General features: G+C 43.3%; 1 protein-coding gene across 1 annotated transcript; it reads left to right on the top strand.

Annotated features, from left to right (window-relative positions):
• The first annotated feature begins 303 nt into the window (after window positions 1-303).
• LOC110893443 lies at window positions 304-27,213 on the top strand. Its single transcript, XM_022140553.1, has 4 exons — window positions 304-607; window positions 701-981; window positions 23,022-23,450; window positions 27,208-27,213. Exons 1-4 carry the CDS (start codon window positions 304-306, stop codon window positions 27,211-27,213), a joined length of 1,020 nt encoding a protein of 339 aa, XP_021996245.1.

Below are 27,213 nucleotides of genomic sequence, written 5' to 3'. Positions count from 1 at the left end.
GTCGAGCGTGGTTCGCTACCTCTACGCGTTACTATTTCTACTACTACTGCTACTACACCTGCTAGTGAAAACAAGCGCAAGTGGAATGATACGGACAAGGTGTCCAACTCGAACCAGTCACAGAAAAAGCGAGACAACAGCAGCAATCGAAGTTTCGGCCAGTCGTCCTCTGTTAATCAAAGCCAGAACAGCAATGCAAACCCAGGTACCTACGTGGGAAGGCAGCCAAAGTGCAACAAGTGAAACTATCGTCATCATGGACCGTGTGTTTGAGCCTGCCATAGGTGTGATAAGGTGGGTCATATGGTAAAAGACTGCAGAGCCCCGTTTCCAAAGCAACAACAACAGCAGCCGCAACATCAGCAAAGGCAGCAGCCCCATCAGAACCAAGGCAATAGGAAAGGAAGTTTCCAGTGTGGGGACGAGAGTCACATTAAACGGGATTATCCTCAGTTGAATCAGAACGCCAATGACAACAACAACCATCAGAACAACAATAACAATGCTGGGAACAACAATAACGGCAACAATAGTGGCAATGGTGCTCGCGGAAGAGTATTTACAATTGGCGCTGGTGATGCTAGGAACGATGGCAATGTCGTGACTGGTACATTTTCTGTGAACAACCTCTTTGCTTCTGTGTTATTTGATTCTAGTGCCGATTGGAGTTATGTGTCCTTGGAGTTCAGTCGATGATTAGGGTTAACTCCGACACCTCTAGAAACCAAACATGTAGTGGAATTGGCTGATGGCAAGCCAATTGAGGCCTCATACGTTCTTCTAGGGTGCAAACTCGATCTTTTGGGTCAAGTGTTTGACATTGACCTTCTTCCAGTTACTCTTGGTAGTTTCAACGTAGTGGTTGGTATGGACTGGTTGTCCAAGCACCGTGTTGACATACTTTGTAAGGAGAAAATCGTACGTATACCGCTCCCGGGTGGAGAATCACTGCCTGTCCAAGGTCATCGAAGTGGTGCACTGGTTAGCATCATTTTTGTGACAACCCTCGTAATTCCATGTATTCCGTACAATTTATTAATGATAATTAAAGTGCTTAACTGCTCTCTGATTTCTGTGTTATACTTACATGTACTTGTTAACATACTAGTAGTGTACAGAAAAGTCATTAAATAGCCCTGTGTGTTTTCCTAAGTGTTAGAAATTAAAAGTGTTACAAAAATATATATAAAAGACACTTTACGGATTAATTAAGCACTTTAATGGAACAGTGTCAAACCGAACAACCGGACTTTATCCGAAACGTAAAAATATTGCCAAACACATTGTTTTTACTTTTCTGAGCCAGTTAGGGTCCCCGAACACCCTAACACACCTTATATTATATTACACATCACAACCACTAACTAAACATTCGTTTCTCTAACTAGATAGTAACTATGCCATTAGAAACCAACCCTATACCCCCCCCCACTTGGGACGGTTACCATGGGTAACTCACCCATGGATCTCTTTTATTTTTTTTATTAAATCATGTTGGTGAGTAGGGAGCATGTTATACATTGGACAAATGAGTGTTGGGAGTTTTCTTATTTAATCCACAAGTCCTTCACTCTTGATCATCCTCTTCATCATAAACACCTCTCTCTCTCTCCCTCCATTACTCTCGACCGAACACCCCTCTTGTCACCACCACCCTTTTTGATTTTCCATCAAGCTTTCCAAGGCCATACATAGGTGATACAAGGTGCACAACGAAGCTTGGTGTTCTTGGAAGTGGAAGGACCTCCTCCATTTGCTATTAACCACCACTTTTCTACACTCGAACTCCCCAAGCCTTGAGCTAGTGGTAAGAACTTAGATCCGTTCATTTTTCATGTTATTTAAGTGGTTAATAGTTATTAGATGATGAGAATCCATGAACACTATAGGGTCATAAACAAAGTCTTGAATATAAAGTAACATGATGACGAATTAAGATGAAAACACGATGTTAATATGAAGTCGTTTTGATTCTTGTTGATTATCTGATGATTTGCTTGTTAATATTGATGTTTGATGTTGTTGTGATCACTAAACATGTTAACGGAATCGATCGAACACGAGTTAGAAAGCTAAAAGCTGAAAACAGGAGTCTGATTGGTGATTACAGCCAACTTCAGTTGGCTGTAACAGGACTTTAATTACACGAAAAACTGTATTTTCTAAAGCCTAGATTTATGTATTATGAAATTCGGTTCTAATGGCACTAGAATCATAATTTTTGAACTTCGTTTACTATTTTTAAAGTGTCGTTTTGTAACAGCAGCTAAAGCTGCATTTTTGCTGCTGAAAATATGTGTTATATTCTTCATAATAACTTGAAACCTGTGTAGAACTAGGTCACGAAATTGGTACTGTAGATTGACACTGATGTCGTAGTAATTGTCCCACTGGAATTTCGTCAATCTGACTTAAAATGAATTTTTAATGAATTATTCCGTGGACTGCAGTCAGAAAGTAATGTATCTGATTGCAGTCCGGAAAATGAATTTTTATAAAATATTGGTGATGAATTGGATCCCGATATTTTTACACAATAATATTTGGATCGTTTAGCACTTTCTGTAAAAAGTTGGGAATTTTTGAAGTAAGATAACTATTTTATTAAAATGCCCGAAAACAGCCCAGTTTTGGCTAGTAAAGCTAAAATGACATAAGTAGTAGATTGCGTGTCTGAATGTCGAGTATGTTATCTGAGGATGATCTAACATGTTATATGTCAATGAAAGTAATATGTGCAATATCATGTGCTTGTTCTTGAGTAGCTATAGGTAGAATGTTTATATGAGCGTGAACCGTTAAAGTGATGCATGTTATGTGATAGACGCGTGTAGGAACTTTGTGCTTATTTGAAGTCACTAATAAACTAACTGGTAATCATATTAGGACGTGATTGACCGACCTTGACTGTTAGCTATATTTGAGAATCTAACCGAGCAAACCGATGTGAGTTCACATACTTTCTAAGGCATGGGATTCCCGGTAGTTGGGAATGGGTTAAAGAATTTAAAACGAAATCTACATATCATCCTTGGGTAGGATATGTACGGCCATCCTCCATAGGTAGGATGCCAATATTAATCCTGCTTATTCTCCTTGGGTAGAACTACGTACGTTCGTCCTCCTTGGGTAGGACAACAACCTTAAACTTACTAGACAAAACTCTATCATGAAGTCCCTCAATTTATATCGACTTAATCACCGAGGCCAATGGCGAGCGGGTCATTAGTTAATAGCGCTATTAGGTTTAACAAACCTCACACCGTGCCAGTCGGACGGGCGTGTACTAATGGACTATGGCAAACTGTCAGTGATGATAGACACTGACGTAGGGCACAACTTATTTGCGTTAGTAGTCGATATGGTAAGGTCTAGTGGTTCACACGGGGAAGCCCCCACTGATCATGGATATGGTTTGGGTAATAAAGAATAAACTAGTTAATTTTACTTTTAACTACGGGGTAACCCCCACGGCAAATACGCCAACGAAAGACAAACCACGTTTTCGGAAACAACTTAAAACTAAACAACCAAACGTGAACTCACTCAACTTTGTTGTTGACTCATTGTTACATGCCTTACAGGTCGTTAAATGCTTGGAGCTTGCACGAGGAAGGAGTCGTTGTGGGATACGGACTGTTGTGTTCCGTGCTTAATATTTAAATCCTTATGAACTCATTAAACTTACGCTTTGGACTTTAAACTTATGAACTATGGACTTATGTTTTTTGGAATTACGTTTATGCTTCCGCTATTTAATTTAAACTTGGTTAACTAGCTTTTGGCCACCAATTGTATTGTGGCTGGTTTTATTTACTTAATTATGTTGTTCAATATGATTGGTGGCTCGATCCTGGTCATGTCACGCCTCCAAGTGGTGATACTCCGCATGGTGGATTTTGGGGGTGTGACAGATTGGTGTCAAAGCCATTGGTTATAGTGAACTTGGTTTTTAAAAAGGGAAAAGCTTTTTGATAAAACCAGACTATAACCGGTACAGTGCTCAACGATCCACAACGACGCTTCACTTCACGTGCAAGACTCGACACAATAGGTGGTATGATCTATGTTATATTGTCGGTTAGATAGTTTACACTGTGCATTAGTTAACGTGCCCTGCTATTAGAACCTTGTGTGCTTACTCTCTGCTGTCGTTCCACACTTACGCACTCTCGCGACACTTTTCTCACTTACGTTGCTTCGTTGTGAAGATTATGAGCGGAAGCAGAGGACGTATCAACCTAACTCAAGCCCAGCTGACGGCTTTGATCAACGAACGAGTTGCTGAGGCACTCGCAGCTGTCCCTGCAGGAGGTATAACATGCCATATCAACCCATCTTAGGACGTTTAGATCCTACCTTCGCAAACCAACCCTCATGCTTAACCTTGTCTTTTATTCTCGCGCAACAGGTCAGCATGCTCAGCCTCCTGTGTGCACGTTCAAAACCTTCATGGATTGCCGACCTAGTACTTTCAGCGGCACAGAAGGAGCTGTAGGTCTTCTTCACTGGTTCGAGAAGCTCGAGTCTGTTTTCGAAATGTGTGAATGCCCTGAAGATCGTAGGGTGAAATATGCTATTGGAACACTCGAAGGTGCTGCGTTAACCTGGTGGAAGGCACAGGTTCAACTGCTTAGGTTGGCGGTTGCTAATGCCACCCCATGGAACGGTTTCAAAGAACTGATTAAAGAAGAGTACTGCAGTCATGACGACATCCACAAGCTGGAGGTGGAATTTTTCAATTTGAAGATGACGGGGTCTGAGATCGAGGCATACACCAAGAGGTCAAATGAGCTTGCCATCTTGTGCCCTACTATGGTGGACCCTCCCATCAAGCGCATTGAGCTGTACCTTAAGGGCTTGGTGCTAGAAATTCAAAGCCACGTAACCTCAGCTAATCTTGGTACCATACAGCAAATCATCAAGTTGGCTCATCGTCTCACTAATCAGGCAGTTGAGCAGAACAGGCTGCCTAAGCGTATTAGCGCTACTACTTCTGATGCTCCCAATGATAATAAGCACAAGTGGGATGGAAATTTGGGCAAGGGTTCTGCTTCGGCTCAATCCCAGCAGAGAAAGATAGACGAGTACGGGAGCCCCGGTCAGCAGTCTCCTGGGAATCAAGGTCAGGGTGGGTACAAGGGAAATCACCCTAAGTGCAATCGATGTAATCTGCACCACAGCGGGCAGTGCAACAAGGGTCGTTGTCAGAGATGTCACAAGCTGGGTCATGAAGCTAAGGATTGCAGGAGCCCACGTCGTGCGAATCAGAATCGCCAACAACAACAACAAGCTCCACAGAACCACCACCAGCAGCATCAGCAGGGCAATAAAGGATGCTTTCAGTGTGGCGCTGAAGGCCACTTTAAGAGGAACTGCCCCCAGCTAAACCAGAATCAGAACAACCAAAGAAACGGGAACCACAATGGAAACAACAATGGAGGCAACAACGGAGGAAACAATAATGGTAATGACGCCCAAGGCCGTGTGTTCGTGATTGGCCAGGGTGAGGCAAGGAACGATCCCAACGTTGTGATGGGTAAGTTTCTTCTGGATGATTTCTTTGTTACTGTTTTATTTGATTCGGGTGCCGATACTAGCTATGTGTCCTTAAAAGTTAGTCAGATGCTTAAGCGTACTCCAACACTTTTGAACACCAAGCACATCGTAGAGTTAGCAAATGGTAAAAGTTTAGAGGCTACACAGGTAGTTAAGGGTTGCAAGCATGTCCTTGCCGATCAGACCTTTTCTATCGACCTCATTCCTATCATTCTGGGTAGTTTTGACGTCGTCATTGGGATGGATTGGTTATCTCAACACCAAGAGGAGATTATTTGCAAGGAGAAAATCGTCTGTATCCCTCGTTCTGGTAAAGAACCCCTCGTGATTCGTGGCGACAAGGGTGGTGCTGTTGTAGGCATCATCTCTTTCCTTAAAGCCCAGAAGTGTTTGCGAAAGGGCCACACCGCCATTCTAGCCCTCGTTTCTGATACATCCTCGTAAGAAAGGAAGATAGAAGACATTCCTATTGTACGCGACTTTCCTGAGGTATTTCCTGAGGAATTAACTGGTCTTCCGCCTCATCGCCAAGTTGAGTTTCAAATCGAGCTAGCTCCTGGAGCAGCACCAGTAGCTCGAGCACCTTATCGTCTAGCTCTATCAGAACTCGAAGAACTATCTACGCAACTACAAGAACTCTTGGAAAAGAGTTTCATACGTCCTAGTTCTTCGCCATGGGGAGCTCCAGTGTTATTCGTAAAGAAGAAAGACGGTACCTTCATAATGTGTATTGACTACCGCGAACTCAACAAGGTGACCGTGAAGAATCGTTATCCTCTTCCACGCATTGATGACTTGTTCGACCAGTTGCAAGGGTCGAGTTTCTATTCTAAGATTGACCTAAGGTCAGGCTACCATCAGCTGAGAGTCCGAGAGGAGGACGTCTCCAAAACAGCATTCAGAACTCGTTACGGCCATTACGAGTTTCTAGTTATGCCTTTCGTATTAACGAATGCACCAGCGGTCTTCATGGATCTCATGAACCGAGTGTGTAATCCTTACCTGGATAAGTTTTTCATAGTGTTCATCGATGACATCCTGATCTATTCTAAGAGTCAGGAGGAACACGAGCAACATCTGAGGCTTATTATGGAACTTCTCCGAAAAGAGCAGTTGTATGCCAAGTTTTTGAAATGTGACTTCTGGCTTCGCGAAGTCCACTTTCTAGGCCATGTGGTAAACAAGGATGGAATTCATTTTGATCCATCCAAGGTTGACTCGATCAGGAACTGGCCTGCACCCCGTACATCAACAGAAATCCGCCAATTCTTGGGTTTAGCTGGATATTGCAGAAGATTTATCAAAGATTTCTCAAAGATTGCGCAACCTCTCACTTCACTGACTCAGAAGGGTGTCACCTATCATTAGGGTGATGCACTGGAGTCCGCATTTCAGCACCTGAAAGATAGACTTTGTAGCGCACCTATCCTCTCATTGCCTGAAGGCACAGATGATTTTGTGGTTTATTGTGACGCTTCTATCCAAGGACTTGGTTGCGTGCTGATGCAACATGACAAGGTCATTGCCTACGCATCACGCCAACTTAAAGTTCACGAAAAGAACTACACTACACACGACCTGGAATTGGGAGCAGTTGTTTTCGCACTTAAGATATGGAGACATTACCTGTACGGTACCAAGTGCACCATTTACACCGATCACAGGAGTCTCGAGCATATCTTCAAGCAAAAGGAATTGAACATGCGACAACGCCGATGGGTCGAACTTTTGAACGACTATGAATGCGCTATCAAGTACCATCCGGGCAAGGCCAATGTTGTGGCTGACGCCCTCAGTCGAAAGGATACTATACCTAAGCGTGTACGTGCGTTACAGCTTACCATCCAATCCAACCTTCCCGATCAGATTCGCGATGCTCAGGTTGAAGCATTGAAAGCAGAGAACATCAGGGCTGAGTCCCTATGAGGATCGAGGAAGCGACTAGAACAAAGGGAAAATGGCGCCTACTATGTTAACGGACGCATCTGGGTTCCACTTTATGGAGATTTACGCGAGCTTGTGATGGATGAAGCACATAAGTCTCGTTATTCAGTACATCCTGATTCGGATAAGATGTACCACGATCTAAAGACTACATACTGGTGGCCTGGTATGAAAGCCAGCATAGCAACCTACGTCAGTAAATGTTTGACTTGTGCTAGGGTCAAGGTCGAATACCAGAAACCATCAGGCCCACTTCAACAACCAGAGATACCTAAATGGAAATGGGAGCAGATTTCCATGGATTTCGTTACTGGCCTGCCCAGATCTCAACGTGGAAATGATACCATTTGGGTGATCGTGGATCGACTGACCAAGTCTGCACATTTTCTGGCCATCAAGGAAACGGATAAGTTTTCTACTCTAGCAGACATCTACCTAAAAGAAGTGGTATCAAGGCACGGAGTGCCAACCTCCATCATTTCTGATCGTGACGCGCGTTTTACATCTGAACTGTGGCAAGCTATGCACAAGTCTTTTGGCTCACGTTTAGATATGAGCACCGCTTATCACCCACAGACGGATGGGCAATCTGAACGCACCATCCAGACTCTTGAAGACATGCTTAGGGCATGTGTAATCGATTTTGGTAACGGCTAGGAAAAGCATCTCCCGTTAGTGGAGTTTTCATATAACAACAGTTACCACACCAGCATCCAGGCCGCTCCATTCGAGGCATTGTATGGACGGAAGTGCCGGTCACCTCTCTGTTGGGCAGAAGTTGGTGACAGTCAAATCACTGGCCCAGAACTTGTAGTGGATACAACCGAGAAGATTGCTCAGATACGACAACGAATGGCGGCAGCTCGCGGCCGTCAGAAAAGCTATGCTGATAAGCGAAGAAAGCCACTCGAGTTCCAGGTTGGGGATCGGGTGCTACTCAAGGTCTCACCTTGGAAAGGTGTAGTCCGTTTTGGCAAACGAGGCAAACTCAATCCGCGTAATCTCGGACCGTTCGAAATCATTGAGAAAATTGGCAAGGTGGCCTACAGGTTGAATCTACCTGAAGAACTCAGCGGAGTTCACAACGTATTCCACGTGTCAAATCTGAAGAAGTGTTTGTCGGATGAGACCCTCATAGTTCCTCTCAAGGAGCTCACTATCGACGACCAGCTGTGATTCGTCGAAGAACCAGTAGCGATTACGGATCGAGATGTTAAGATTCTCAAGCGTACCAGAATACCTCTCGTCCGAGTTCGTTGGGATTCCCGTCGTGGCCCAGAGTATACCTGGGAACGAGAAGACCAAATGAAACTCAAGTATCCCCAGCTATTTAAGAAAAGTGCAACCACTACTGAGGCTGAAGCTACTGCAGAATTTCGGGATGAAATTCCAAATCAACGGGGGATGATGTGACACCCCAGGAAAACCAGGAAAACAACGCAACTTAACTAGCTTCCTCAGTAACCACGTGCTAAATTTCAGGACGAAATTTTCTTAACAAGGGGAGAATGTGACAACCCTCGTAATTCCATGTATTCCGTACAATTTATTAATGATAATTAAAGTGCTTAACTGCTCTCTGATTTATGTGTTATACTTACATGTACTTGTTAACATACTAGTAGCGTACAGAAAAGTCATTAAATAGCCCTGTGTGTTTTCCTAAGTGTTAGAAATTAAAAGTGTTACAAAAATATATATAAAAGACACTTTACGGATTAATTAAGCACTTTAATGGAACAGTGTCAAACCGAACAACCGGACTTTACCCGAAACGTAAAAATATTGCCAAACACATTGTTTTTACTGTTCTGAGCTAGTTAGGGTCCCCGAACACCCTAACACATCTTATATTATATTACACATCACAACCACTAACTAAACATTTGTGTCTCTAACTAGATAGTAACTATGCCATTAGAAACCAACCTTATACCCCCCCCCCCACTTGGGACGGTTACCATGGGTAACTCACCCATGGATTTCTTTTATTTTTTTATTAAATCATGTTGGTGAGTAGGGAGCATGTTATACATTGGACAAATGAGTGTTGGGAGTTTTCTTATTTAATCCACAAGTCCTTCACTCTTGATCATCTTCTTCAGCACAAACACCTCTCTCTCTCTCTCTCTCTCTCTCTCTCTCTCTCCCTCCATTACTCTCGGCCGAACACCCCTCTTGTCACCACCACCCTTTTCGATTTTCCTTCAAGCTTTCCAAGGCCATACATAGGTGATACAAGGTGCACATCGAAGCTTGGTGTTTCTTGGAAGTGGAAGGACCTCCTCCATTTGCTATTAACCACCACTTTTCTACACTCGAACTCCTCTAGCCTTGAGCTAGTGGTAAGAATTAGATCCATTCATTTTTCATGTTATTTAAGTGGTTAATAGTTATTTGATGATGAGAATCCATGAACACTATAGGGTCATAAACAAAGTCTTGAATATAAAGTAACATAATGATGAAGTAAGATGAAAACATGATGTTAATATGAAGTTGTTTTGATTCTTGTTGATTATCTGATGATTTGCTTGTTAATATTGATGTTTGATGTTGTTGTGATCACTAAACATGTTAACGGAATCGATCGAACACGAGTTAGAAAGCTAAAAGTTGAAAACAGGAGTCTGATTGGTGATTACAGCCAACTTCAGTTGGCTGTAACAGGACTTTAATGATACGAAAACTGTATTTTCTGAAGCCTAGATTTATGTATTATGAAATACGGTTCTAATGGCACTAGAATCATAATTTTTGGACTTCGTTTACTATTTTTAAAGTGTCATTTTGTAACAGCAGCTAAAGCTGCATTTTTGCTGCTGAAAATATGTGTTATATTCTTCATCACAACTTGAAACCTGAGTAGAACTAGGTCACGAAATTGGTACTGTAGATGGGCACTGATGTCATAGTAATTGTCCCACTGGAATTTCGTCAATCCGACTTACAATGAATTTTTAATGAATTATTCCGTGGACTGCAGTCAGAAAGTAATGTTTCTGATTGCAGTCCGGAAAATGAATTGTTATAAAGTATTGGTGATGAATTGGATCCCGAGATTTTTATACAATAATATTTGGGTCGTTTAGCACCTTCTGTAAAAAGTTGTGAATTTTTGAAGTAAGATAACTATTTTATTAAAATGCCCGAAAACAGCCCAGTTTTGGATAGTAAAGCTGAAATGACATAAGTAGTAGATTGCGTGTCTAAATGTCGAGTATGTTATCTGAGGATGATCTAACATGTTATATGTCAATGAAAGTAATATGTGCAATATCGTGTGCTTGTTCTTGAGTAGCTATAGGTAGAATGTTTATATGAGCGTGAACCGTTAAAGTGATGCATGTTATGTGATAGACGCGTGTAGGAACTTTGTGCTTATTTGAAGTCACTAATAAACTAACTGATAATCATATTAGGACGTGATTGACCGACCTTGACTGTTAGCTATATTTGAGAATCTAACCGAGCAAACCGAGGTGAGTTCACATACTTTCTAAGGCATGGGATTCCCGGTGGTTGGGAATGGGTTAAAGAATTTAAAACGAAATCTACATATCCTCCTTGGGTAGGATATGTACGGCCATCCTCCATAGGTAGGATGCCAATATTAATCTTGCGTATTCTCCTTGGGTAGAACTACGTACGTTCGTCCTCCTTGGGTAGGACAACAATGTCACACCCCCAAACTCCACATGCGGAACACCACCGCTTGGAGGCGTGACTGACCAGGATCCAGCCACCAATTATACTGAGCATTGAATTAATAGTAGAAATATTTAATATCCAGAGTAGTTAGCAACATCGTAGTTTAAGTTCGATAATTAGTTTGACAAGACAGCGGAAGCATAAACCAAAAAGTTTTAAAGATAGTCCTTAGTTCAAGATAGATAAACCCAACACACGGGTTTGACGAACACTACACATCCCCAAGCAGCAGCTCCTCAGTCACGGGTTACCTGCAAAGCATGCAGTAAAGGGGTCAACAATAATGCTGAGTGAGTTCACTAGTTGTCCAGTTTTAGTTTCCCAAAAACTTAAGTTGTTTAGATAAAGCATTTATAATCACGTTGTGGGGAGCTACCCCATCTGTAAGCTCACTAAACTGTAGATACCGAAACTGTTGACGGAATATTATCGTGCCCCGAGTCAATGTCTATCGTCATTGACCATGTTGCAAGGTCTACTAGTTCACGCCCGATCTCCCCCGGTCACGGTGTGAGGTTGTCAAACCTAATAGCGCTATCAACTAATAACCCGTTCGCCCCCGGCGATTAATCGGTATTGTAAGCAGGGACTTAAAGTGATAGAGTTTCGTTTAGCATGGCTAGTTGTGATTTATAAATAATATCCAAACGTATCTCCCCCGGAGATAGTAATTACCCATTCTGTTTTCCCCCGGAGTAATGGGTCAAAAGTGTTTTTCCCAAAGTTGGTAGTTTGTTCGTGTCCCTCCGCGGGACGCATGCTTTTAGTGTGTGAACTCACCTTAGGTTGCTCGGCAGATTAGGTCACTTGTCAAACACGCTGGTCACCACGTCCTAGCATGGTTACCGGTATAGGTCAGGTTCGGTGTACAAGCATTCACGTAAAAACTTACACATTACTACCACGTATCATGCATATAAGTAAACAGTGGGTTATTGGGCCGGCCCTAACATTTACGCAATCAAACAGTAATACACAGTCCAGTCAACAGGTAGCCCATATTACACATAATGGCCCAATAACCAAAGTGGACAGCCCAGTCGCAACCAGGTGATCTCGAGTCGCAACCAGGAGGTCTCGGCTTGTCACGCTGTGGTTGCGAGTCGCAACCGTCGTAGTCTCGAGTTGTCACGCTGTGATTACGAGTCGCAACCGTCGTAGTCTCGAGTCGCAATCGTGTGGTTTCGAGTTGTCACGCTATGGTTGCGAGTCGCAACCGTGTGATCTCGAGTTATCACGCTGTGGTTGCGAGTCGCTACTGTGTGGTTGCGAGTCGTAATGTTGTCCCTTTCATGTTCACGTGTTGATTCAGGTACATCAGTCCAAGTTGTACTATGTAATCAGGCCCAAATCGAGTAATAGCCAATAAGGTTCAACTAACAACTTTTCCTAATCAGTCTATTAGTAAAAATAGATCAAACTTTGCCCTTTTTGAAATCTTCAAACCATATTCAACAAGTTCATCACAAGTTCATAGATTTCTAGGGTTTTCATCTTAACATAATCACACATTTTTGAACCGAAAATCACATATTTTAACAAGATTATCATGCAAGAACAAAGAAACATACACTTTGTAGCCGAAATCTTATGTTCAACAACATCATTTGCAAGAAATAATGAAGCATAGTATGGTTAGCCATGAATACTCTTAAACTACCATTATCTAGCCATCTTTAAGCATGTTAGCCAGTATTCATACATAAGGTTTTACACATATAGTCAAACTTCACAAATCACCCAAAAATCATGCATAACACTACTAACCAAGCCTTTTCTAGTTCATTCAACATACATAAGTCCTATGCACACAATAATAACACTAACCGGTTGAGAAGAAGGAGCCGAAACAAAAGAAGGGAACCGAGAAAGTAAAGTGTCCGAATGATGATGATCTTGTCCGAGATCCTTGCTTGATCCGAAAGTTGGAAGAGAATGGGATGTTGTTTGGGGTTTTCTAGTTGAGAGAGAATAGAAGGAGTGTGTTTGTGTGTTGTGTAACAAATGAAGGTAAGTGGGGAAATGTTGGGGATTTATATGCAAGGTTTCGAAGTAGGCTAAGGGGTTTCGGCCCAAACCGGTTACGGCCCAAGAGGCCCACTCGAGACCGAGTGGCCCACTCGCAACCGAGTGGTTGCGAGTCATGGTCTCGACTCACTAGTTAATACGCGTACACCTATATATATAATACATACACAACACATATCATGCAAAAAGATCACGTTTCCATTTAATAACATATATATACACAAAAATATTACAAGGTGTTTGTTCGGAAAAACCTAGAGTGTCACATTATCCCCAAGTTTTAAGAACTTTCGTCCCGAAAGTTAAGGCAGCCACTGCCAAGCTAGCGTGTTTCAACGGGGTGTCACATCATCCCCCCGTTAGTTTGGAATTTCGTCCCGAAATTCGGTTGTAGCTTCAGTGCTGGGGTTTTCGTTTGGGAACAACTGTGGGTACTTGGACTTCATCTGGTCTTCCCGTTCCCAGGTAAACTCTGGGCCACGTCGTGAGTTCCAACGAACTCGCACGAGAGGTATTTGGCTACGTTTGAGGATTTTGATCTCTCGATCAGTGATTTCAATCGGTTCCTCAGTAAAGTGTAGCTGTTCGTCAATGGTTAGTTCCTTGAAAGGAATTACGAGTGTTTCATCCGACAGACACTTCTTCAGATTAGACACGTGAAAGACATTGTGCACTGCACTCAGCTCTGCAGGCAGGTTCAATCTATAAGCAACCTTACCGATTTTCTCGGTAATTTCGAATGGTCCAACATATCGTGGATTCAGCTTGCCTCGTTTACCGAAACGAACCACACCCTTCCAGGGTGAGACTTTAAGTAGAACCCGGTCCCCGACCTGGAATTCTAGCGGTTTCCTACGCTTATCAGCGTAGCTTTTCTGACGGTCACGAGCTGCCGCCATGCGTTGTCTGATCTGGGAAATCTTTTCCGTTGTATCTACCACCAGTTCTGGGCCTGTGAGTTGACTATCACCTATTTCCGCCCAACAAAGAGGTGATCGGCATTTACGACCGTACAATGCCTCAAAAGATGCCGCCTGAATACTAGTGTGGTAGCTGTTGTTGTAGGAGAATTCTACCAGCGGTAAATGCTTCTCCCAGTTCTTGCCAAAATCGATCACACATGCTCTAAGCATGTCTTCCAGGGTTTGGATGGTGCGTTCGGACTGTCCATCCGTTTGTGGGTGATAGGCGGTGCTCATGTCCAAACGTGAGCCAAAGGATTTGTGCATAGCTTGCCACAATTCCGAAGTAAAACGAGCGTCTCGGTCGGAAATAATTGAGGTTGGCACCCCGTGCCTCGAAACTACTTCCTTTAAGTAAATCTCCGCCAAGGTAGAAAACTTGTCTGTTTCCTTAATGGCCAGAAAGTGTGCAGACTTAGTCAATCGATCTACTATCACCCAAATAGTGTCATTCCCGCGTTGGGATCTAGGTAGCCCCGTAACAAAATCCATGGAAATTTGTTCCCATTTCCACTTCGGGATTTCTGGTTGTTGGAGTAGGCCTGCTGGTTTCTGATACTCAGTCTTGACTCTTGCGCAGGTCAAACATTTGCTAACGTATGCTGCTATGTGGGCTTTCATGCCAGGCCACCAGTAAGTGGTCCTTAAGTCGTGGTACATCTTATCTGAACCAGGATGCACTGAATAACGGGACTTATGGGCTTCGTCCATCACAAGCTCTCGTAGATCTCCGTAAAGTGGGACCCAAATGCGTCCTGCCACATAGTAGGCGCCGTCTTCTTTTTGCTCTAGTCGTTGTCTGGATCCTCGCAGGGACTCAGCCCTGATGTTTTCCGGTTTCAGAGCTTCAATCTGAGCATTTCGAATCTGGGTAGGGAGGTTAGACTGGATGGTAAGTTGTAACGCTCGCACGCGCTTGGGCGTAGTGTCTTTTCGGCTGAGGGCGTCTGCCACGACATTGGCCTTGCCCGGATGATACTTGATGGCGCATTCATAATCATTCAAGAGTTCGACCCATCGACGTTGTCGCATGTTTAATTCCTTTTGCCTAAAGATATGCTCGAGGCTCCTGTGATCGGTGTAAATAGTGCACTTGGTACCGTACAGGTAATGTCTCCATATCTTAAGAGCAAAGATCACTGCTCCCAGTTCCAAATCATGCGTTGTGTAGTTCCTTTCGTGTGTCTTGAGTTGTCGTGAGGCGTAGGCAATAACTTTGTCGCGTTGCATTAACACACAACCGAGTCCATGGATGGATGCATCGCAGTAGACCACAAAGTCGTCCGTTCCTTCAGGTAACGAGAGAATAGGAGCACTACAGAGGTTATCCTTTAGTTTCTGAAATGCGGTTTCCTGAGCTTCACCCCATTTGTAAACCATACCCTTCTGAGTAAGAGCCGTGAGAGGCTGAGCGATCTTTGAGAATCCCATGATAAATCTTCGATAGTACCCTGCTAGTCCCAAGAATTAGCGGACTTCGGTCGGAGTCTTAGGGGTAGGCCAATTCTTTATAGAGTCGATCTTTGCAGGGTCGACGTGAATTCCATCCTTGTTAACCACGTGTCCAAGGAAATGGACTTCTCGAAGCCAGAAGTCGCATTTCGAGAACTTGGCATACAGTTGCTCATTGCGAAGGAGTTCGAGGATAAGGCGTAGGTGCTGTTCATGCTCTTCTTGACTTTTCGAGTAGATCAGGATGTCGTCGATAAACACGATCACGAATTTGTCGAGGTAAGGTTTGCACACTCGGTTCATGAGATCCATGAATACCGCAGGCGCGTTGGTCATTCCAAAGGGCATAACAAGGAATTCATAATGACCATAGCGAGTTCTGAATGCCGTTTTGGAGATGTCTTCATTACGGACCCTTAGCTGATGATAGCCTGATCGCAGGTCGATCTTAGAGTAGTAGCTAGATCCTTGCAACTGATCGAATAGGTCGTCAATTCGCGGGAGAGGGTAACGATTCTTGATGGTAACCTTGTTCAGCTCACGATAGTCAATGCACATCCGGAACGTGCCATCCTTCTTTTTAACAAAGAGTACCGGTGCTCCCCAGGGTGATGAACTAGGGCGGATAAACCCTTTATCCAATAGTTCCTGTAGTTGTGTAGAGAGTTCCTTCAATTCTGCGGGGGCTAGTCGATAAGGTGCACGAGCTATTGGCGCTGCTCCGGGAGCTAGCTCGATTTGGAATTCAACCTGACGGTGGGGAGGGAGTCCAGGTAGTTCCTCAGGAAATACCTCGGGATAGTCACGTACTACCGGAAAATCTTCAATCCTCTTTTCCTTTTCGTGGGTGTCGGTGACGAGTGCTAAGATAGCGGTGTGCCCTTTTCGTAAACACTGCTGGGCTTTCAAGAACGAGATAACGCCAGAGATTTCTCCGCCTTTGCCACCTTTTACAATGAGGGGTTTGCCAGAACGGCGGGGGATACGAACTGCTTTCTCTTGACAGAGGATCTCAGCGCGATGCTTGGATAACCAATCCATACCAATGACGACGTCGAAGCTTCCAAGAGTAACAGGGAAAAGATCGATACTAAATGTCTGACCAGACAATTCTAGCTTGCAGCCCTTGATAACATGTGAGGCCTCGATGTTTCTACCATTAGCTAACTCGACGATATGATGAGAACTTAGTAACGAAAGCGGACGCTTAAGCTTCTTACTAATACGTAGGGACACATAACTAGCATCGGCTCCAGAATCAAATAATACAGAAACATAACGATCATCGAGTAGGAACTTACCCGCCACGACATTGGGGTCATTCCTCGCTTCACCAGCTCCAATCACAAAAGCCCTTCCTCTAGCACCATTCCCAGCATTGTTGTTCTGATCGTTGTTCCCAGCTCCCTGATTGTTGTTGCGGTTCTGGTTCAGTTCAGGGCAATTCTTCTTAAAGTGCCCCTCAGCTCCACACTGGAAACAACCCTTGGCATTCCCGTGATGTTGTTGCTGCTGGTTCTGCCCCACGGGACGTGGACTCCTACAGTCCTTGGCCTCATGCCCCATTTTGTTACATCGCTGACACTGACCTTTCCCACAAGGCCCACTGTGATGTCGATTGCACTTGTTGCACTTGGGGTGGTTACCGCGATAGCCACCCTGTTGTTGAGTGCCCTTGTTATTTTCTGTTTTCCTTTGCTGTGCTGGGGCCTGAGTGGGGTTAGCATCCTTGCTTTGATTTCCTTCCCACTTACGCTTGTTGTCACTAGAAGTTCCGACAGTAGCACTGATCCTTTTGGGCAACCTGCCCTCTTCTACGGCCTGATCAGTGAGTTTGTGAGCAAGTCGAACGATTGGCTGAATGGCAGTGAGGTTGGCTGAAGTTACATGACTTCGAATTTCTGGAGCCAAACCCTTGACGTACAGTTCGATTCTTCGATACATCGGTCGAGACATGTTTGGGCAAAGAGCAGCATAGTCATTGGACAGCTTGGTGTAGGTTTCAATCTCTGACCCAACCATCTTAAGCGCATAGTACTCGTTCTCAAGTTTGTGGATGTCATCCCGGTGACAGTACTCCTCCTTAATCATGTCCTTGAAATCCTCCCACGCAGTAGCATTAGCAGTTTCTAACCCAAACATCTGAATTTGCGCCTTCCACCAGGAAAGCGCGCTTCCTTCAAGCGTAGCAGTAGCAAACTTCACCCAATTCGCAGGGGGACACTCACAGATAGCAAAGACAGCTTCAACTTTCTCAATCCAGTGCAGAAGCCCTATGGCACCCTCAGTGCCGTTGAAAGGGAGAGGCTTGCAATCCATGAAAGTTTTGAAAGTACACACGGGTGGTTGCGCAGGTGCATGCTGACCTCCAGGGTGAGCTGCGAAAGCTGCAGCCACCGTGTTAAGCAGGTTAGTGAATTGAGCCTGAGTCATGTTGATGTTTCCTCTGCCGCGTCCACTCATTGTCTTCATAACCAGAAAACACAGTATGAGTGTGATGTTGTAATGTAGCGAGAATGAGATAGAAGGAAGAGGTGTATCTATCTAATTAGGCACACTAGTACGTATAGCAAAACAGGAATCATAAGGTAAGCGAACAAGTAAACACTGGTCCGAGCTATGAGGTCAAATGTGTTGAGCCTTGCACTTGGAGTGTAGTGGCGTCGCGAGTCACAGGTTATAGTCTGGTTTTTCCCAAAAAGATTTTCCCCTTTTTAAAACCAAGTTCACTATAACCAATGGCTCTGATACCAATCTGTCACACCCCCAAACTCCACATGCGGAACACCACCGCTTGGAGGCGTGACTGACCAGGATCCAGCCACCAATTATACTGAGCATTGAATTAATAGTAGAAATATTTAATATCCAGAGTAGTTAGCAACATCGTAGTTTAAGTTCGATAATTAGTTTAACAAGACAGCGGAAGCATAAACCAAAAAGTTTTAAAGATAGTCCTTAGTTCAAGATAGATAAACCCAACACACGGGTTTGACGAACACTACACATCCCCAAGCAGCAGCTCCTCAGTCACGGGTTACCTGCAAAGCATGCAGTAAAGGGGTCAACAATAATGCTGAGTGAGTTCACTAGTTGTCCAGTTTTAGTTTCCCAAAAACTTAAGTTGTTTAGATAAAGCATTTATAATCACGTTGTGGGGAGCTACCCCATCTGTAAGCTCACTAAACTGTAGATACCGAAACTGTTGACGGAATATTATCGTGCCCCGAGTCAATGTCTATCGTCATTGACCATGTTGCAAGGTCTACTAGTTCACGCCCGATCTCCCCCGGTCACGGTGTGAGGTTGTCAAACCTAATAGCGCTATCAACTAATAACCCGTTCGCCCCCGGCGATTAATCGGTATTGTAAGCAGGGACTTAAAGTGATAGAGTTTCGTTTAGCATGGCTAGTTGTGATTTATAAATAATATCCAAACGTATCTCCCCCGGAGATAGTAATTACCCATTCTGTTTTCCCCCGGAGTAATGGGTCAAAAGTGTTTTTCCCAAAGTTGGTAGTTTGTTCGTGTCCCTCCGCGGGACGCATGCTTTTAGTGTGTGAACTCACCTTAGGTTGCTCGGCAGATTAGGTCACTTGTCAAACACGCTGGTCACCACGTCCTAGCATGGTTACCGGTATAGGTCAGGTTCGGTGTACAAGCATTCACGTAAAAACTTACACATTACTACCACGTATCATGCATATAAGTAAACAGTGGGTTATTGGGCCGGCCCTAACATTTACGCAATCAAACAGTAACACACAGTCCAGTCAACAGGTAGCCCATATTACACATAATGGCCCAATAACCAAAGTGGACAGCCCAGTCGCAACCAGGTGATCTCGAGTCGCAACCAGGAGGTCTCGGCTTGTCACGCTGTGGTTGCGAGTCGCAACCGTCGTAGTCTCGAGTTGTCACGCTGTGATTACGAGTCGCAACCGTCGTAGTCTCGAGTCGCAATCGTGTGGTTTCGAGTTGTCACGCTATGGTTGCGAGTCGCAACCGTGTGATCTCGAGTTATCACGCTGTGGTTGCGAGTCGCTACTGTGTGGTTGCGAGTCGTAATGCTGTCCCTTTCATGTTCACGTGTTGATTCAGGTACATCAGTCCAAGTTGTACTATGTAATCAGGCCCAAATCGAGTAATAGCCAATAAGGTTCAACTAACAACTTTTCCTAATCAGTCTATTAGTAAAAATAGATCAAACTTTGCCCTTTTTGAAATCTTCAAACCATATTCAACAAGTTCATCACAAGTTCATAGATTTCTAGGGTTTTCATCTTAACATAATCACACATTTTTGAACCGAAAATCACATATTTTAACAAGATTATCATGCAAGAACAAAGAAACATACACTTTGTAGCCGAAATCTTATGTTCAACAACATCATTTGCAAGAAATAATGAAGCATAGTATGGTTAGCCATGAATACTCTTAAACTACCATTATCTAGCCATCTTTAAGCATGTTAGCCAGTATTCATACATAAGGTTTTACACATATAGTCAAACTTCACAAATCACCCAAAAATCATGCATAACACTACTAACCAAGCCTTTTCTAGTTCATTCAACATACATAAGTCCTATGCACACAATAATAACACTAACCGGTTGAGAAGAAGGAGCCGAAACAAAAGAAGGGAACCGAGAAAGTAAAGTGTCCGAATGATGATGATCTTGTCCGAGATCCTTGCTTGATCCGAAAGTTGGAAGAGAATGGGATGTTGTTTGGGGTTTTCTAGTTGAGAGAGAATAGAAGGAGTGTGTTTGTGTGTTGTGTAACAAATGAAGGTAAGTGGGGAAATGTTGGGGATTTATATGCAAGGTTTCGAAGTAGGCTAAGGGGTTTCGGCCCAAACCGGTTACGGCCCAAGAGGCCCACTCGAGACCGAGTGGCCCACTCGCAACCGAGTGGTTGCGAGTCATGGTCTCGACTCACTAGTTAATACGCGTACACCTATATATATAATACATACACAACACATATCATGCAAAAAGATCACGTTTCCATTTAATAACATATATATACACAAAAATATTACAAGGTGTTTGTTCGGAAAAACCTAGAGTGTCACAAACAACCTTAAACTTACTAGACAAAACTCTATCATGAAGTCCCTCAATTTATATCGACTTAATCGCCGAGGCCAATGGCGAGCGGGTCATTAGTTAATAGCGCTATTAGGTTTAACAAACCTCACACCGTGCCAGTCGGACGGGCGTGTACTAATGGACTATGGCAAACGGTCAGTGATGATAGACACTGACGTAGGGCACAACTTATTTGCGTTAGTAGTCGATATGGTAAGGTCTAGTGGTTCACATGGGGAAGCCCCCACTGATCATGGATATGGTTTGGGTAATAACGAATGAACTGGTTAATTTTACTTTCAACTACGGGGTAACCCCCATGGCAAATACGCCAACGAAAGACAAACCAAGTTTTCGGAAACAATTTAAAACTAAACAACCAAACGTGAACTCACTCAACTTTGTTATTGACTCGTTGTTACATGCCTTACAGGTCATTAAATGCTTGGAGCTTGCATGAGGAAAGAGTCGTTGTGGGATACGGACTGTTGTGTTCCGTGCTTAATATTTAAATCCTTATGAACTCATTAAACTTACGCTTTGGACTTTAAACTTATGAACTATGGACTTATGTTTTTTGGAATTACGTTTATGCTTCCGCTGTTTAATTTAAACTTGGTTAACTAGCTTTTGGTCACCAATTGTATTGTGGTTGGTTTTATTTACTTAATTACGTTGTTCAATATGATTGGTGGCTCGATCCTGGTAATGTCACGCCTCGAAGCGGTGATACTCCGCATGGTGGATTTTGGGGGTGTGACAATTTCGGCTATGAAAGCCCAGAAGTGCTTACGGAAGGGCTATCCTGCTATCTTAGCACTAATCACCGACACACAACCCAAGGAAATAAATATCGAAGATTTACCCGTTGTCCGTGAGTTTCCTGACGTGTTTCCCGAAGAACTCCCAGGCTTGCCTCCTCACCGTCAGGTGGAATTTCAGATCGGCCTTACTCCAGGAGCAGCCTCGATCGCTCGTGCTCCTTATCGTCTTGCACCAGGGGAGTTGCAAGAACTGTCTAATCATCTTCAAGAGCTGCTAGATAGGGGCTTCATCCGACCCAGTTCTTCACCTTGGGGAGCCCCAGTCCTATTCGTGAAGAAGAAAGATGAATCCTTTCATATGTGTATCGACTACCGGGAACTCAACAAGGTTATCGTCACGAACCATTACCCTCTACCACGTATCGATGATCTATTTGACCAATTGCAAGGGTCAAGTTTCTATTCGAAGATCGATTTAAGATCTGGCTATCATCAGATGAGAGTCCGAGAGGAGGATGTCCCTAAGACAGCTTTTCGTACGCGGAATGGCCATTACGAGTTCTTGGTCATGCCATTCGGGTTGACCAACGCACCAGCGGTTTTCATGGATCTTAATGAACCGTGTGTGCAAGCCGTATCTCGGCAATTTCATCATCGTGTTTATCGATGACATCCTGATCTACTCTAAGAGCAAGGAGAACCACGAGCGGCACTTGTGTCTTATCCTGGAGCTCTTGTGGAAGGAGCAACTCTATGTGAAATTCTCTAAGTGTGACTTCTGGATTCGGGAAGTACACTTCCTAGGCCACATTGTTAATGAATCGTGGATACACGTGGATCCTGCTAAGATTGATGCTATCAGAAATTAGGCGGCACCGAAGAATCCTTTGGAGGTGCGACAATTTGTTGGTCTCACTGGATACTATCACAGATTTATCAAAGACTTCTCCAAGATCGCTCAACCTCCCACCGCATTAACATAGAAAGGCGTGGTATATTCTTGGGGAACAAAGCAGGAGGATGCCTTTCAAATTTTAAAACAAAAGCTCTGCAGTGCACCAATCCTGTCCTTACCTGAGGGTACTGAAGATTTCGTGTGTACTGCGATGCTTCTATTCAGGGTCTCGGTTGCGTGCTAATGCAACGCGAGAAGGTGATAGCCTACGCTTCTCGACAGTTGAAGATTCATGAGAAGAATTACACGACTCGCGACTTGGAATTGGGGGCTGTGGTTTTTGCACTGAAAATCTGGAGGCATTACTTGTACGGTACTAAATGCACTATTTATACCGACCATAAGAGCCTTCAGCATATCTTTGATCAGAAGGAGTTGAATATGCGACAGCGTCGCTAGGTGGAACTCTTAAATGACTACGATTGTGCCATCAAGTATCATCCAGGCAAAGCTAACGTTGTAGCTGATGCCCTGAGTCGAAAGGAAATGAAACCCAAACGTGTCCATGCTTTGTAGCTCACCATTTATTCTAATCTACCTGACCAGATCCGATCTGCCCAAGCTGAAGCGTTGACAGACGAGAACCTTAAAGCTGAAGAGATGCTAGGTTTGGAGAAGCAACTTGTGGAAAGATCTGACGGTATGCATTATTTCATGGAGCGAATATGGGTCCCTTTGTACGGGAACCTCAGAGAACTTGTGATGGACGAAGCACACAAGTTTCGTTACTCTGTTCACCCGGGGTCTGATAAGATGTATCAGGACCTAAAAGTTCTATATCGGTGGCCGAAAATGAAAGCCCACATAGCGGTGTATGTGGGCAAGTGCTTGACTTGTGCGAAGGTCAAGGTAGAATACCAGAAACCGTCCGGATTGCTTCAGCAACCTGAAATACCCATGTGGAAATGGGAACAAATTGCTATGGACTTCGTCACTGGATTGCCAAGAAATCAAAACAGAAATGATACCATCTGGGTAATCGTTGACCGTCTCACGAAATCTGCGCACTTCCTTGCGATCAAGGAAACTGACAAGTTCTCACAACTTACTGGAATATATTTGAAGGATGTGGTTTCTAGGCACGGGGTGCCAACCTCTATCATTTCTGAACGTGATCCACGTTTTATATCTGATTTGTGGCAAGCGATGCACAAATCATTCGGCTCACGTCTTGACATGAGCACTGCTTATCACCCACAGACGGATGGTCAAAGCGAACGAACCATCCAAACACTCGAAGACATGTTGCGAGCATGTGTGACCTACTTTGGTAAAGGTTGGGAAAAACACTTGCCCTTGGTAGAGTTCTCCTATAACAACAGTTACCATTTCAGTATTCAGGTGGCTCAGATCGAGGCTTTATACGGACGAAAAAGCTGATCTTCTCTTTGTTGGGCTGAGGTGGGTGACAGCCAGATTACAGGTCCAGAACTTGTACTTGAAACCTCTAAAAAGATTGTCCAGATCAGAAATCGTATGGCGGCAATGCGTAACCGTCTGAAAAGCTATGCTGATAAGCGTAGGAAACCCTTGGAGTTCGATGTAGGCTATCGTGTCATGTTGAAAGTTTCACCATGGAAGGGTGTGGTGTGCTTTGGGAAGCGCGGCAAGCTCAACCCAGGTTACGTTGGACCATTCAAAATCCTTGAACGAATCGACAAGGTTGCTTATCGGCTTGAGTTACCTGATGAGTTGGGTAACGTTCACGATATTGATGTGTGTAAAATGCAACATATAAATTACATCAAATGAGGCATAAAACTAACCCTTTTTTAGTACTAATGTTGGAAAAAGTGTGCTTTTGTATTCCTTTTGTATTTTCAGGATTAAATGAGCTCAAATGAACAAAAGAAGCAAAAATGCAGCTAAATCTAACATAAATACAAGAAAAGGAATAAACATGGCATGCCCGACCCCTCGACAGCATCTTCCCAAGCAAAAACAAGAGATCAGAAGGCTGAACACGCCCCGTGCTCAATGAACACGGGGGCATGCCCAAGAGTCTGCAGAAAAGACAAAGTTGTAGAAGCTTCTATCACCCAACACGGGGGCGTGCCCAGCGGACACGGGGACGTGGTTAACGCTAAGATTCGCAGAATCCAAGCAAATATTGATAGTACAGATACGCTTCTGCACACGGGGTCGTGCCCAGCAGACACGGGGGCGTGGTCAACTAATGCAGACAAACTGCATTTAATGAAGAAAGAGAAGATGGATGGACACGGGGCCGTGTCTGGGCTTCTGTGCAGGCTATAAATAGAGGTGTTTGGTTCAATTCAAATGCATCCCTTGACAAACCACCTCTCTCACACTTCACCCACCCACCACCACCATCACAACCAACATCCACCACCATCATCCATCATAGAGTGTGTGTGTAGTAGTCTCGGGATCCAAGATTGATAGTAAGAGTTCTTGACAATCAAAGGCCATATTTGCCTAAGTCTCTTACATCACTTGGTGAAGACAAGCATTTAGCGTAATACTTTTTATTTTTAATCTTTTCGCATTTGTTATTTCGTTATGTATTAATGACTTTAATAACTAGTTTCTTATGTTGAAGGTGAAAGTTCCTTATCATTTGTCCGTGGTGTCTTGGCGTTATTTTACTGTCTATATAAAATAAAAGATTTACACCATTCATATATCCACGGTCTATATGGAGATATGTTGGCTACCTGGTCGGGGTTAAGGGAATGGTTTGGTAAGCGTCTTGCCTTGTTCAGTGTATGGATCCTGCAAGGACCTAGGTCAAGCTTAGTAGGACCTCCTTCAATACCCACTGGTATTGGATGGCGGGGGTTCGGATTTCTTGATCCCCTCATATGTAAACTACTATTAAAACATTAACCTGGCTACTTAAGATTGTATCCCTGCTGACTCAAACTACTTAGCCGAGGGTAACGTCACCTTCAAAAGAGGGGCCTACCACATTACGCATTAATAACTTAATTAATTATCTTCCAATAATCCAACCCTTTAGGATTGTATCCTTGCTGACTCAAACTACTGGGTTGAGGGTAACGTCACCTTCAAAAGAGGGGCCTTCTACTATAACTAAGATAATCTCTTAAAAACTGCAAAAGTGCGGAAATAATCAAAGGTTACATTAAAGGTGAGTCAGATCCAAGTTATTCATCTTGTCTATCTGTTTTATTTTTATTTTATTTTATTTTCAGCATTTTTAGTTTTTATTTTCATGTTTAAACCTTTTTTCTAAAATTTTGATTTGATTAGACGTTGAGGATAAACCGGTACTAAAAGCTCTTGTGTCCTTGGACGACCTCGGTAACTTACCAACGCTATACTACGCTCACGATGGGTGCACTTGCCCATATGTGTGTTTAGTGTTAGTAAAATATCGTGTTTTATAAATTTAATACTTGACTAAAGTGTAAAAAGGGCTAAAAATATACATAAAAAAATATAACGCTACACACGCATCAATGTCTTCCATGTCTCGAACCTGAAAAAGTGTTTGTCTGATGAAACACTTGTTGTGCCGTTGCAAGAACTTAAAATTGATGACAAGTTGCAGTTTGTCGAGGAACATATCGAAATCATGGATCGGGAAGTCAAGGTTCGTAAGCACAGTCGAATCCCAATAGTGAGAGTTCGTTGGAACTCAAGACGTGGACCAGAGTTCACGTGGGAACGCGAGAACCAGATGAAGCTCAAGTATCCTCAACGGTTCAAAACGGCCGAGTCAAATCCAGATGCAACTGGTGAATTTCGGGACGAAATTCCCTTTCAAGTTGGGGATGATATGGCACCTGAGGAAAATCCACAGTCATCTTAATTTGTCATTTCACTTCTCCGCTTCTGTTTATCAAATTTCGGGACGAAATTTCTTTCAAGTTGGAGATGATATGACAACTCGTGCTTTCAACAGTAGTTCAATGTATTAGTCCTTGCATGTTTGATTATAATTGAATGGTTAACGTGTTTGATTGTGCTTGATTGTCTTAAACGATAAATGTTAAACGTCATGTTTTATGATACATAGCCTTGTGGGCCGAACCCATTTCTTCTTTCTCTACTAATTCTCGACCCGATCTAAACGAGCCTATGGAAGCCCGGCTCACTTGTTGAGCGCATACACATACACGGTTTATGTGTATGGCTCTCATAATCTCACTAAATACAAAACTAGCAAACCCTACTCCCTCTTCCTCTCTCTCACTCGACGGCATACCATAGCTTTCTTGTTCGAGATCTTGGTTTCATCATCTCATCTGGTTAGTGTTAGTCCTTAATATCTATTGATCGATATAAGTGGATGTTTGATTATGTTCTTACATGTTGATTTGTGTTAGGATTGCATGTTAGTAAAATCCTTGATGAACAAACTTGCACTAACAAACTGTTAGGATCGATTTAGGGGCATGAGTAATGTTAGTCGATGATCTAGAACTGTTTAACGATGTACTCGTTGGTATGATTATGTAATGGAAACCGATTTAAAGGATGATGTGTTGTTAATGGTCATGATGATTGAATAGTGGGTTAGGGTTCTTACACATAAGAGTTTTGATCGAGTTTGAATGATGGTTATGATCGATGATAGTTGTTTCTATTAAGTAATGATCTAGAACTGCATGATAACAAATGATGGTTGAAATACTGCTTCAATGATTCGGTTTGAACATTCAGAATGATTGATAAAAATTGTTGATCATGATGATATTTCATGAACGTGTATGATTGCTGATTTAATGTAATATTTGATCAGATTTGA

The sequence above is a fragment of the Helianthus annuus genome, chromosome 2, assembly GCF_002127325.2.
Source record: "Helianthus annuus cultivar XRQ/B chromosome 2, HanXRQr2.0-SUNRISE, whole genome shotgun sequence".
Lineage (NCBI taxonomy): Eukaryota > Viridiplantae > Streptophyta > Magnoliopsida > Asterales > Asteraceae > Helianthus > Helianthus annuus.
Note: the sequence above shows the minus strand (reverse complement) of the source record. Positions and strands in the feature narration are given on the sequence as shown.